Source organism: Mirounga angustirostris, unplaced genomic scaffold (genome assembly GCF_029215605.1).
Source record: "Mirounga angustirostris isolate CCGP_5_RB_7025 unplaced genomic scaffold, mMirAng1.0.hap1 SCAF_7, whole genome shotgun sequence".
In the NCBI taxonomy this organism is placed as follows: domain Eukaryota; kingdom Metazoa; phylum Chordata; class Mammalia; order Carnivora; family Phocidae; genus Mirounga; species Mirounga angustirostris.
In genome coordinates this window covers 141065816-141080093 of record NW_026991715.1, presented here as the reverse complement: position 1 = coordinate 141080093, position 14278 = coordinate 141065816, and the positions used below count along the sequence as shown (strand labels likewise).

General features: G+C 44.6%; 1 protein-coding gene across 2 annotated transcripts; it reads right to left on the bottom strand.

The window, feature by feature from the left end:
• Nucleotides 1-239: 239 nt before the first annotated feature.
• Nucleotides 240-13704, bottom strand: ZNF622 (zinc finger protein 622). 2 transcript variants are annotated; one of them, XM_045863266.3, is made up of 6 exons: nucleotides 12932-13704; nucleotides 11877-12140; nucleotides 11487-11649; nucleotides 8403-8515; nucleotides 1743-1886; nucleotides 240-525 (listed from the first exon to the last, which is right to left on the bottom strand). In XM_045863266.3, the coding sequence occupies exons 1-6, from the start codon at nucleotides 13548-13550 to the stop codon at nucleotides 398-400; spliced, it is 1431 nt and encodes a 476-aa protein (XP_045719222.1). In that variant the 5' UTR covers nucleotides 13551-13704; the 3' UTR covers nucleotides 240-397. The 2 variants fall into 2 exon arrangements, with proteins under 2 accessions (XP_045719222.1, XP_064452906.1); XM_064596836.1 differs by lacking the exon at nucleotides 240-525 and adding an exon at nucleotides 4210-4459 and having other exon boundaries at nucleotides 1749-1886.
• Between the last annotated feature and the right edge of the window lie 574 nt (nucleotides 13705-14278).

The following is a 14278-nucleotide window of genomic DNA, read 5'->3' as shown; positions in this document are numbered from 1 at the left end:
GCCTGGGCGTAGTGAAAGTGCCTCATGCCACCTCACGAGCCACAACACATTCAAATGAGTGACATTCCACTTCTCCCGCAGCTTCCGAGCCCCTTATGTAGGTGCCGGTGCCCGGGCGAGGTTAAACCCCGCTTGAGGGGACAAGTTACGCTGGAGTTTGGGTCCCAGAGCCCAGCAGACACAGCACTCACTTTGTAAAAACGTAACCTTTGAACCCTGTCCAGAAATGACATTGAAAAGCCAACGAGATTCTGACTTTTATTCTTAGGTCAGAACAGATCAAGTACAGGGAGAGGAGCAGCAAGAAGGGTCCGACACACAATCCAGCTCCCGCTGGTCCGCAGGCGAGGGCACTGGTGCAAGAGGCGGATCGGATCCCTCAATCCTTGGCAGACCCTCAGAATCTCACTTGGGGCCTAAAGTGCATCTGCTTGGTGGCATTGTTCTTCATTCCCGTCTTCAGCATCCACTTGGATTTCATCCTCTGGACATACTGCATGTCCCGCTCACGCAGAAGAGCCGCTCCTGTGGTTGCAAAAGGGACAAGCAATGAGGCAAAGGTTTGTTATTGGGGATCAGAAAAAAAATCCAATCTTTACAGAGCATCTCAAGGCTAGTTACGGGGTCACTGGGTTCTTAGATTTAAAGAAGAGCTGCTAACCTGGGTCTCCGCGTAACAGGAGTGGGGGTCATGTGCACCCAGAACCGCATACGACAACCTGTATTTGTACACATTTCTCTGGGAGAAGCCTCTCTGGTTTTCATTATCTGGAAGGGTCTATAAGCCCCAAAGGTAAGGCCCCATTGATCAAGGGTGACAGAAAGGTGGAGACTATAAATTGAATCAGACAGTAGTTCCTGACAAGAGTAAGATGAAGTCAGTGTCTGCTAGATTTAAGCGGCTTCACAGCTCACAGGCAGCCACAGGGAAGGAAGCCACGGGTATATATATATAAACACAGTGGCACTGAACACAGATTTTCTCTGTCTAGGGCTTTCCATGACATCCTAAGGGAGCTCTCCTTTGTCCACTCCACAGTCCTTTAGTGGCCTGATGTGCTCCCCGAAGATCTAAGGACTGAGCTGCATAGAGCAGACACATCAGAATAGATTTAAATAATTTTATATTGATGAGGTTTCAAAGCTTAGCAATTTCTAGGCCCGCTTTATTCCTCTAACTCTTGTTACGTTTTCTATGGGAAAACTACAAGGAGTGACAGCTAGCCTTTATTATGTCCACGTACTGTATCATACGTGCATTAGGACAGTCAACCCACACAACTCTGCCAGGTGGGTCTTATTATCCCAATTTTATAAATGAGGAAACAGAGGCTTAGGTGACTTGAATTACGCTCATCATGTAAGAACCGCTTAGTATATCAAGTAAGTCATGTCTGACTCCATAGCTCAAGCTATTTGCCACAAGAACACTAGTTAATTCCTCTGTATAATCTCCAGGGTAATTTCAACCTTTGTTGACTACTCAGTACTTATTTCTGTAACTATTATCTATATGCCATTTTAGAAAGTTACTGTGCCAGGAATGTGAAGTTTTTAAGTAATGGAGCTTTGGGCTCATTGCCATAAACGTATCCAGTAGTAATGGAAGCTCCCAGAGCCAAGAAGTTAAGTTTCCTCTAGGGAGGATCCATAAGGACAACATAAATGGAAAGGACTTCACCCAAACCCCATCTTGTAATACGAGTTTCTGGGCTAGTCCACGGTTGTAAGTAACAACACACCTGTGCTGCCGGTCCATCCCAGGGCTCTGTACTGCTGGAGTATCCGGCCCACGGCCTTCTGATTCTTAGCAACGGCCACAGCTCTTGACAAGCCAAATCGCTGTTTGTAGTATCTCATCAAGGAGCGGTGACCCACTCTGGCACCTGTTTTTCAAAAAAGCAAGATGAAAACACTGAATTGGATAATTCTTCAGGGTAGAGCTACAGAGCAAGGACTTTCCCAACCAGACTTTTAAGGGTATCTAGCTGGAAAATGGATATGCCAGGAGAAACAATGCTCTACCCACTAAAAAAAAAAGATATTAAAAAATGAAAGACAGAAAATCAAAACGTAAAGGAATTTTTTAAAGAGAATGGCAAGTCACTGTTACATGAAATACTCTGCATCTTGTACTTACTTATATAAAATATGCCTCTCTAGAAATTCACACAGCAACACCTACTAACATGGATAATAGGGCCCGAGGAGCACCAGGTGCTCCTGGCATAGTGCTATCACTATTTAACTTTTTCTCCCCCTCTTAATACAAAGATAAAGCACACAATAATCCTGATGCTTAAAATCTTAAAAGTCACAGTCTGGGTCTAGAGTAAACCAATCCACCTTTCTTTTGCTTAAATTCTCTGTAGGGGTGGCTCCCAAACAGGGATCATTTTTTACCTCCAGGGACATTTGGCACTGAATGGAGACATTTTTGGTGTTAAATCTGGAGGGGGACTACCAGCAGCTAGTGGATAGAGGTCAAGAATATTGCTAAACATCCTACAATGCACAGGACAGTCCTCCACAACAAAGAATTACCTGGCCTAAAAGGTCACTACACTGAGAAACCCTGCCCCGTTGTTCTCTACAGGATGGAAATCACCTGGTGAGCTAGAATTTTAAAGGATGATTAAGCTGACTTTCCTCTACAGCTTTTGCTTATCTAGGATCTGGTAAAACTATGCAAGTCAATCATGCTTTCAGAAATGAATTACTATGGGGGCGCCTGGGTGGCTCAGTCGTTAAGCATCTGCCTTCGGCTCAGGTCATGATTCCAGGGTCCTAGGATCGGGCCCCATATCGGGCTCCCTGCTCCGCCCGAAGCCTGCTTCTCCCTCTCCCACTCCCCCTGCTTGTGTTCCCTCTCTCGCTGTGTTGCTCTGTCAAATAAATAAATATCTTTAAAAAAAAAGAAATGAATTACTACGGACTACCTAGCCCTTTATAGGAAGAGTGTGCCAAGCCTCCGCTTCGCAGCAGGTGGAGGGGAAGGGGGCAGGCTTCAGCGGTGACTAACTGCAGGCTCCATCAGAGCAGTGACTCTCACCAGGTGCTCCTGGCATAGTGCTATCAGCATTACCCAAGAGCATTCGAAATACAACACTGAATACGACTCTCTCACAAGAATATTAACCAAATACCTTCCCAGACAGACATAAACACATAGCAATTCAACAACAGCATATATACAGGGGCGTGAAACAGCGATTTCCACTGAGCGTGGGTACAGGAACTATGGCTAGGCAGAGCCACGTGTACGGCTTCTAGGAAGTTTTACACTTACGTATATAAAACTATTTCTTTCAGAATTTTTGTGTAGAAAGACCACGAACAGGAGACTATAAATATTACAGATGTATTTGCTTTTAGGATTTAGACCTTTCATTTACATGAAAAAGTTCTGTCAGGTTATTTTAAGTCCCTGTACCTGGGGCAAGCCACCTAGGAAGTTTGCTTGTTACACAGACATGGGAAAGGAGTTACTTTCAGCCGATTGTTTTTTGTGACAGGATGCAAGAGATGACCAAAAAAACCCTTTCAATTCAAAGATGATTTGGTTTTTGGATAGAAGACGGATGAAACATGTTTCCTTGAACCTGATTCTTCTGGCAGCCTTAGAGGTACCAGAGCTCCTAGACCCCAGGAAATGCGTAAGATGCAGCTGACGGACAGAGACTCAAGCTTAAATGAAGGCTGCTGTGGCAGGAGACCCCAGCACTATTTATTATCATTTTCTATGTATAATAGGTCAGGATGCTCCAGGTTTGCAATGCTCAAAATCATTACACGATAATGTTGATGATTAGGACAAAGTAAACCGATGTATTTATATTCTTAAGCAGCATTTGGACATATGTATTATTGAGGAACATCCTTGACAAAGTTTCATGACTCAAAGCCAAGGTTTCCGCAGCCAGCAGGGGAACTGAAGACACACGGTTGAGAGCTACCCTGCCATGTGTCCATGACAGTGAGCCCCCGACAGGAAGCCCCAAGAATAACGTGCTTGTACAGCTCGACTTGTAGGCCCTCCTCAAGGAAAATGGGTCAGTCTTAGTTACGGTAAAGCCACAATCTGTCCATCTACCTTTCACCACAGCGAGAACTACGTGTAAAATGTCAGCTCCTATTTAAAAACTGTCCGCCCCTACTTAACAAACAGCCTTATAATCGAAGCCATTATGACAGTGGAAAAGAAATTACCTCCAACTGTAATTTTCCGAAGATTAATTACACATTCTCGTGGATCCACCACCAGTTTCACCCGGCTCCTCAGCGGCTAATGTTAGCTGGATGTGTCTTTCACACCAACTTACTCCACAGGAGCTGACGAGCACGAAAGGAAACTCAAGGAACTGAGCCAGACCACAGCCTTCACAGTAAATGCTCACAGTGCCCTCTACTGAATGCTCTTTGTCACTGGCTCTGGGATCACCTACTGGATCTGAAATAACTAAATTTAAAACATCACAACTATCGCTTTTGAAACCAGCTGAAAGCAGGCCCTACTAAGTGTGGCTGATTAAATATCACCAAGCTCTCCACATGAGCATCCTTTTCAAATTAGCTTCATGCCGACATCCATGCTAATACAATCAAGTAACTGAGTCTAACTGAAAAGGTTTCCGAATGGTAAATTTGCTTAAAGCCATAAACAGGTGATTGAATACACAGCTGTAAGACTGTTCCTGTTTACTGTGCTTATTTAGAGACCTCCCATTCTCTTGGTTCATTAGAAAACCTCCCAAACCAGTACTGAGACATGAGAGCAAACCAATGGACTAGAAACCATCAGGTCTCATTATCATCAAGATTGACTAGTTTTTAATATAAGACGATGAAAGTATGGGTGACATGGACAGAGGTACCAGTATAGCTGGAAGAAATTTCAGAATCCTAAGTGTTTGATTCACTAAGAAAGCTATGTTTTATTTAAACTAATTCTATAATAAGGTCTCAGCAGTCAATCATCTGGGAAGACCCATGAATGTAGTGAATGACATGTATTTAGATATTTGTATTGGTGGCTCTTAATCTTCTCCACGTCACAGGTGCTTTTAAAAAACTACAGCATTTCCCCCAGAAAAAAACTTATCCACAGCTAAAAAAAAAAATGCATGGCCACATAGGTGACTTTAAAGTTTTTTTTTTTATTTTTTGAGAGTGGGAGAGAGTGTGCGTATGCACTCACAACCAGAGGCGGGGGCGGGTGGGGGTGGGCAGAGGCAGAAGCAGACTCCCCGCTGAACCTGATTCCAGGCCCTCAATCCCAGGACCCAGAGACCATGACCTGAGCCGAAGGCAGACACTGAACTGACTGAGCCACCCCACACAGGTGACCTTAATCACTATGGCCTTTCCCCAGGAAAATGCACATACAGAAAGAAAAAAAATTGTATGGCCTGGTTAAGAATCTGCAGGGTAAGGTAGTATCTGGCTGCTGGTAAGGTCTTCCCTGAGTCTGTCTAAAAGTTCAGTGTTACCATACTTACCATTCTTCACTACTTCTAAGTCTAATATAAAAGAGCTGTCCTAAGGTTTATTATCTAATATTTTAAAATAACATGACTCAGTAGGGTGGACCAGCAGCAGTTAGCAAGGAAACCCAGGCTTTAAAAACCAGGGAAATTGGACCTTCAAGTTAATCTCATGCCACTTTCTTCTTTGACTGCATGAGGATGTAGAGACAAGCAATCGGCTCCCCAGTGTTTCAGGCCAATGATTCCAAGCCCCTGAGGCCCCTTCTTAGCCCACAGTGGTTCCTTCTGCTCTGGGACTCCTAATCTGCAGCAGACCCAAGGGAATCAACCTTCCTTTCCTTTTAAAGTCACCTCTAACCTCTCAGTCAGTCAACACACATTTATCCGAAGACCCTGTGCTGAGATGAAAGAAGCAATCTTTTTCTGAAAAGTAATGGGGGAAGCCAGGCAAGCAAGCCAACAACTACAAAGGAGAGGAATGTTACCACAGATACGCAAGTGTCCCTGGAGCTGAGGAGACTCTCCACACTCAGCGCAGGAGCTGAGTTCAAAACAGCTAATGGAGGGGTGAGCCCAAGTCTTAAAGGAGTAGCAGTAAGACAGAGAGACATCAGCTGTGCAGTCCCGGAGTGGGGGGGAAGTGCCCGTGGGCGGGTAGAGGAATAGCACGGGATGGGGGGGGCAGGTAGCTGGAGAAACTAACTTACTGGAAAAACAATGGCTCTCCCTGGGGGAATTCCAAAGGAAAAAGAAAATAGACTGGTGTTTTAGAAGAATGCTCTGCGTGGTGGAGTGCAAACTGGATTGGAGATGGACATAAAGTATTGGTAATGGAGACACAGACAAGTGTTAAAGAGAAGACAAAGAAAAAAATATTCAGGGGCGCCTGGGTGGCTCAGTTGGTTAAGCGACTGCCTTCGGCTCAGGTCATGATCCTGGAGTCCCGGGATCGAGTCCTGCATCGGGCTCCCTGCTCGGCAGGGAGTCTGCTTCTCCCTCTGACCCTCCCCCCTCTCATGTGCTCTCTCTCAAATAAATAAATAAAATCTTAAAAAAAAAAAAAGAAAGAAAAGAAAAAAAGAAAAAAATATTCAGGACACCTGGGTGGCTCAGTTGGTTAAGTGACTGCCTTCAGCTCAGGTCATGATTCTGGAGTCCCTGGATCGAGTCCCGTGTCGGGCTCCCTGTTCAGCAGGGAGTCTGCTTCTCCCTCTGACCCTCCCCCCTCTCATGTGCTCTCTCTTTCTCTCTCTCTCTCAAATAAATAAATACAATCTTAAAAAAAAATATTCAAAGACTGTTTAGGATTCACACTTCGTAATTGTTCTGATGTGGGAGAGGAAGGGAGTATCCTAATAAGATGCCCATTTGGGGCTTTGGCTAATCTTAGAAAACTCAATCATCCTAGGAAAACGTGTTTTCTAGACAAAAAAAAAAACAACTCCTAATTTGCAAAATTTTATGTTTAGATGAAAATCTCTCTCAAATAGATTATACTTCTTAAATAGAATATGCTCATCGTTGCACACATTTTGGTACAGAATATGCTGAAGTCAAGGCAAAGCGAAGCCCCCATTCATGAGGACGTGCCAGGTACTGCTTTACAGGGTCATCTTATTCAGCTCACTCACAGTCTGGGTCATCTCACTCTACAGTCAAGGAAGTGGATGCTGATGAGCTAAGGGGCTAAAAAAGATCGTCTTAGAAATTAAGTTATTCAGCTTATTTCTGCCATAATGTATTGGTACTTTCGCCAGAGGAAGACTACAAGAGATTTTCTGTGATATATTTAGGTCTGTTTTGCTCCTGTGTCTCGCACAGGCCACAATATTGTGCCTGATATCTTTTTCTCATCACTGTAAGGAGAATTATATCTTCAGGACTGGTTCGTCCTGCCCTTTCCTTCTACTGTCATACTCTAAAGCTGCCCTTAGACTTAAAAGGTAATTATTCCAAGTTAAAGAGGGCCATCTGTACCTAAGCAGTGATATTCTACATGAAAAGCAAGTAATATAAGACAGCTTCTTCATCACGGTCATCTCCACGAGCAGGATAGCTGCTCCTGCCCCCAGCGTTGCTGCAAATCTCCCAAAGCAGGGTAGGGAAGTGGAGAAAAAGGCTTCACTGACTATGACCGTGGGTCAATTATTCAACCTATCTAAGTTGCAGCTGGCTCACAGGTCAAATAAGGATATGAATCTAACCCACAGGCTTGTAAAGATAAAATAATATATCCACCCACCATGCTAACTGCTCAGTAAATACCACGTATTAGTAGGATCTTATTATCTCTACTGTTCCATTCCCTTTCCTTCTCACAGGTGTCTTTCATAGCTTCTCCCATTCTTATCAGCTAATCATAACACTGTAAATAATACTGGGTACTTCTCATACTCATGGCTTTCCCCCCCCCCCACCTTTTCATACCTGGGATAAATTCCCCCATCAGTCAAATGTTCCCTAAAGTGGCAGGCACAATTCAAACTCCAAGCCTCCCTGCCATAATTAGAATACAAACAGGCAACTGCACACTGTCAATCAGCTGCTCCCGGGACAGACTACCAGCTGGAAGTCTGAGCAACATGAGCAAACAGGAATCAGTTCAAAGAATAAGAGTAGGGCCATGATTTACAAGAAAAACCTAAATGAGGCAATAAAAAGAACCAAAAGGAAAATGTCTATGTATTTGAAAGGAAATGACTGATCAAAGCATTTGGAATCATAACAGAAGCAAAAACACTGATTTAATTTCAACAAAACAGCTAACATAGAGCTAAGTGGCAACCTTTAGAGTTTACTGTGTATCCGAGAACATAAAACTTAATGTTTACTTCCCTCAGAATGGGATTGATGCGAACATGCCTCTCTGATAATCTCACCGGCATTAAGCTATTTATCTTTGACAAATACACTTACCAGAAGGTAGAATCAGCTCCATGGTTTCATCATCATATTCTAATGTCTTTTCTGAGGACAACTCCTCAGTCTCATCAGGGTGCCCCCCTTCCTTGTAATCTGGATAGCTACTCCTGTAATGGTGGCATTAAGAATGGCATTAATAAAAAGACCAATACCTCAAATTTAACTAAAAGACAAACTGTATTTGCAAAATGGCAAACCCACTAGCTACCTAAAAGCAGGGGATAAACAGTTGCAGGGATGGCAGGCTGAAAGGTTTAGGAGAAAAACCAACTTGGTAGCATCCTCTGTAATAAAAAGTACGCAAGTGACCTATAAACTCAAGATGGATCACAGACCTAAGTGTAAAACACGAAACTATAAGAATGCCTAGGACATAACATGAGAGAAAATCTAGATGACTTAGGGTTTGGTGAGGACTTTTTACATGCACCACCAAGGAACAATCCATGAAAGGAATAACTGATAAGTTGAACTTCATTAAAATGAAAAACCTTCTGCTCTGGGAAAAACAATGTCAGAGAAGTAAAACAGAAGCCATAGGCTGAGAAAAAATATTTGCAGAAGACACATCTGATAAAGGACCATTATTCAAAATACCCAAAGAACTCTTAAAACTCAACAATAAGAACACAAATCAGATTTTAAAATGGGGCAAAGACCTTATTGGGTACCTCATTAAAATATACAGATTGCAAATAAACATGTAAAAAGTTGCTTCACATCATGTCATCAGGGAAGTGCAAAATCAAATGAGATAACACCACACACTTATTAAAATGGCCAAAATCCAGAACATGACAACACCAAATGAAGGTGAGAATGTGGAGCAATAAGAATTCTCATTCATTGCTGGTGGGAACACAAAATGGTGCAGCCATTTTGCAAGACAGTTGGGCATTCTTGCAAAACCAAACATACTCTTACCACAGGATACAGCAATGTTTAGTATTCACCTAAAGAAGCTGAAAACACGTCAACACAAAAACCTGCACACTGATGGTTACAGCAGCTTTATTCATAATTGCCCAAACTTGAAGCAACCAAAACATCCTTCAGCAGGTGTGACTGGATAAACTGTGGTATATCTGGACAATGGAACAGAATTCAGTACTAAAAAGAAATGAACTATCAAGCCATGAAAAGACACAGGCAAAACTTAAATGCATATTACTAAGTGAAAGAAGCCAGTCTGAAAAGACAAGGGGAGAAGAATAGGTGGACTCCACACGACTTTCAGGGCAGTGACACTACTCTGTACGATACTATGATGGTAGACACATGTCATTACGCATTTGTCCAAACCTACAAAATGCACAACATTAACAGTGAACGCTAACGTAAACCAGACACTTGGTGATGATGAGGTCTTAATGTAAGTTCATCAATTATAACAAATGTACCACTAATGAGGGATGTCCACAATGAGGGAGGGTATGCATGTGTGGATGTGGGGGGCAGGGGTTATGTGGGAAATCTCTGTAACCTTCTGCTCAAATTTGCTGTTAACATAAAATTGTGCTTAAAAAAAAAAAAAGACTGAGCAAATGACCTATAACTAAATTCTTTCACCTATTTTTTTCTCCCTAAAAGGGTTGCCAGCTAGGAAGAGGAGAATGTAGAGCTGGAAATGCAGCTCTCCTCAATTTAACCATTCTAAAAACAAGTTTTAGGACAGCGCCATCCAACAGAATTCTGTGATCACAGAAACTTTCTATACCTGTGTGTCTAATATAGGAGCTACTAGTCACATGTGCTTTTAAGCACTGAGCTTTGAAATCTAGGTAGTGCAACTAAAGAACTAAATTTTTAAGATTTTAAACTTCATTTCTAATTAACTTAAATAGCCACATGAATACACAAAGTATTTGCCATACTGGACAGTGCGATTCTAGAAGAATCTCTATGTTCCTAGAAATAGTCTCAAATATACACAGAAAATAATTGGAGAATTACACATTAAAATGTTAACAGTAAGACAGATAACCCAATCCCTTGGGCGCCTGGGTGGCTCAGTCGTTAAGCGTCTGCCTTCGGCTCAGGTCATGATCCCAGGGTCCTGGGATCGAGTCCCACATCGGGCTCCCTGCTCGGCGGGGGGCCTGCTTCTCCCTCTCCCACTCCCCCTGCTTGTGTTCCTGCTCTCGCTCTCTCTCTGTCAAATACATAAATAAAATCTTAAAAAAAAAAAAAAAAAAAGATAACCCAATCCCAATAAAGAAACAGACAAAAGACTTGATCAGACACTTCACAAGAGATATCCAAATGACCAATTAATATAAAAAGGTTTTCAACTACATTACTTATCATCAGGGAAATGCTAATTAAAACCACAACCCAGCCACCAAAATGGCTGAAATGAAAAACTTTTCCTCAATGCAAAAGAAGAATGAGACATCAGGAGGAAAATGCAAAAGGATGATTTAAGAGACTGGGACTTTTCTGAACACACATATCTGGAGACTATGCATGCTTGGCACGGTAATTACACACAATTGCTCGTGCAGCACACCTGTGCTAGGTCATCGGCATCATGGCACTAGTAATTAACTGTTCAAAAGCGCCTGGCACAGATTCCTTGCATCATGGACGAATTATCCAACTTTCTAGTTAAGGGTGAACCACCCATGGGATAATGTCACCATCAAATACCTGGGACTGGCCTAGTTCAGCAACCACCTCAATTCCCTTGGGAGACAGTCTGTGATTCAAGGACTTTCAGGGAAACCAAGATATGAAATCTATTTTCAGTCCCTCTGTTCACAAGGAAACTGGCAAAACTGAGCTCCTCACCATTTAAACCACAAAAAAAGAAAAATGAGTTTTCAAGTCAGACAAACTTCAGTGTGGGCCTGAGATCGTCTCTTTATCAGATCTCTTTTATTAAATGTGTGTGCTCAACTCTCACAGTTTCTTATCCACAAAATGAGAGCGAACAATCACCCAGACGGAAGTTTTACAAGAGTCATAAAGCATATATTGTACTGTGCCGGACACATGTCGGGCACCCACACACCTAGTACCAATTCAATGCAAATATGATGACCTCACTTTGCCTCACATTACAAACCACAGACTTACCTAAAATCATAGAAGTCTGCGAATTCCAAAGCAGCATCGCCATCTGTGAAGAGCTTACAGTGGCTTTTGTCATTCATGTGTGCCTGTACAGCTTCTGTGGAGTAGAAGGACTTCCCTTTCTCATTGCACCACAAGCAAATCTTCCCAACACCAACTTTCTCTCCTGGAAAATAATTTGAGGACAAAACGTAAGAGGAGCTTTCTGCAGCCAGATTAAGGCTCACAATTTATCTCCACAATTCAAAAAACATGCACCAAGTTTTTGATCTTTACAAAATAAGCACATAATTAAATCAAAGACTGATGACAAGCAAAAAAAGAATGTTCCCTTAAAATTTGTCCCCCAATAATGTGATATTTCCTCATTAAAAGGAAAACTATTGTACTTACCCAAATATTTAATCAGTCCTTTAAGATCTGAAAGATACTCTATATCAGGAATAAAGAAGCTGTGGACTTTAGTCATATGAGCCACATTCTTCATAAGAGAGCTTGAATGATGGGGACAAAATAAGCAGTCTGTTATGGGGATGGCACCAATGAGGGGGCCTCCCCCAGTCTCCTCCTCTGCATCCTGCTCCTCTGCTTCGTCCATGTCCATGGCGTCAGCATCCCCACATTCTAACTCTTCATCAGAATCAATATCTTCCCAATCTTCAAGCCAGAGATTTGAAAAACAGTTAGTTTAAGAAAGTGGTAACTGCAGTTGAAGAAACCGCAAAGATTCACAAACATGAGATGGTACAGTCTTACATCTGGGGGGAGAGAATGCCAATTACATCCAAGGACAAACCCTGTTATAAGATCTCAATTTTAGCTGGTCCATTTACACAGACAAGTTTGTATTGCTAAAAAAATTCCTTAATCTTTCTTTTCCAGCGTACAGTAAACCCCTTGAGGGAGTCGTCTTTCTTTCCTAAGCCTATAATGAACACAATCAGTCTAACTGGATGTGGGATGAGGGCAGGAAGGAATAAAAAGCTCATAAAATTAAGGAGGCTTGGTGGCTGGCTCCAGCTCCACATTTCAGGTTAGTTAGCTCATTCTGAAGCCCTCATTTTGTGTTTTAATCAACTAAATTAAGTGCAAAGCCATGATAACTAGAAACCCAGTAGAATTACAAATCCTACATAAATGGGTATGGACAGTAGCATGCCCTCCTATGCGGATGTCAAATGCCTCCTCATTCAAAATTGAAGTCATCAATTCATTCTGTAACTATTAATAAGAACCTATTCCTCCCCGCCCTCGCCCCAGAATAGGCCCTGGATCTACAACAATTAACTAAGCAGAATTAACTAAAATTCCCCGTGGGGATGATGGCCAGACAGGTCACTCCAGAAAGGAACCAAAACGGCCCGCACACGTCACTTTCACTTAAAAACGAGCACCTCCTCCCCTCCAACTTCGAGTATAAATCTGGAAACTTAAGGGGAGGGCATTACCTTCTTCATCCAGGTCCTCCTCACTCGCCTCCTCCTCCTGCTGCTTTGCCAACCTCTTCGCCTGCTGTTCAAACCACTGGAGCCGGGGAGGCTTCTCGGCCGGGTCCCGCTCGTGAGCCGCACGTCCTCCATGGGCCACCGCCGCGGGACTCCTGGACTCCTCCTCGGGCGCCGCGGGGGCCTTCTTGGGAGACATGGACGGCTGAGCCTTGATGGCCTGCTGGATGGCCGCGTTCATGGCATCCTTGTCCACGCTGTCCGCGCCCAGCCCTTTCTCCAAGTTCTTTTCATTCATCATCTCCACTTTCCGATTCACGGCGCGCACGGCCTTCTTCTCCAGCTCCACGTGCCGCCGGGACTTGAGATGGTTTTCGTAGGCGTTGAAAGAGGCAAACTTCTTACTGCAGACGGTGCAGTAGGTGGCCGTGCCCTTGCTCTCCTGCTCCGCCACCGCCCGCTGCGCCCGCACCCGCTCCTGGAACCCCTCGGCGGTGACCGGGGCCATGTCGGCCACTTTGCGCTTCAGGTTGTAGCGGTGCCAGTCCGTCTTGTAGTGGGCCCGCTGCACGTCCGCGTCGCCGAAAGCCACCCGGCAGGTAATGCAGGTGTACGTCGCCATCGCCAGGGCCGAAACAGGAGGCGGCCAGGACAAAATTCTAGCGACGAGAGTGAACGCCACCAGACGGTCAAACCTCCGCTCGCCTCAGAGCCCACCAAACACCCGACCCCACGCCGCCTTCCAGGCCGGATCTGTGAGAAGTTCCGGCACACTAGGGAAGTTATGCTCAGCTGGACAGGAAGTCCCGCCTCTCGATCTGTAGCTCCGTCCTACGCCGCCGATCCGGGAGGGCGAGGGAAGGCCTGTAGCTAACCAGGCCCCGCCCAGTCGGCCTGAAGTGGGTGTTGATTGCGTTATTCTGAGGTGCGTGTTGATCCGAGCGGCATGAGGTGGGCGTTGATTGGGCCAGCCTGACGTCGATGTAGGGGGTGTCGGCCTGAGGAGAGTGCTGATTGGACCAGCCTGAAATGGGTGTTGACCGGACCAGCCTGAGGTGGGTATTGATTGGACCAGCCAGAGGAGGGTGTTGACTGGGTCCGTGGCGGAAGGTGTTGATTACCCGGCGCCGCGCCCACCGGCTTACTTTCCCGCGTGCTTGTGCGGTGTGAGGTGACGCGCTGAAGGGGTCGCTGCCCCGGAGGAGGGGTCTGTGGCCGAGCGAAGGTCGGCGCCTCTCCGAGAACCTAGCGCTGCGCTCCGGGAGCCCAGTGAACGGGTGTGGCGAAAGCCAGGCCCGCTGTTCAGACCACCCGAGTGCCCCCCGTGCCGGCGGGAGTCCCGGCAAGCCG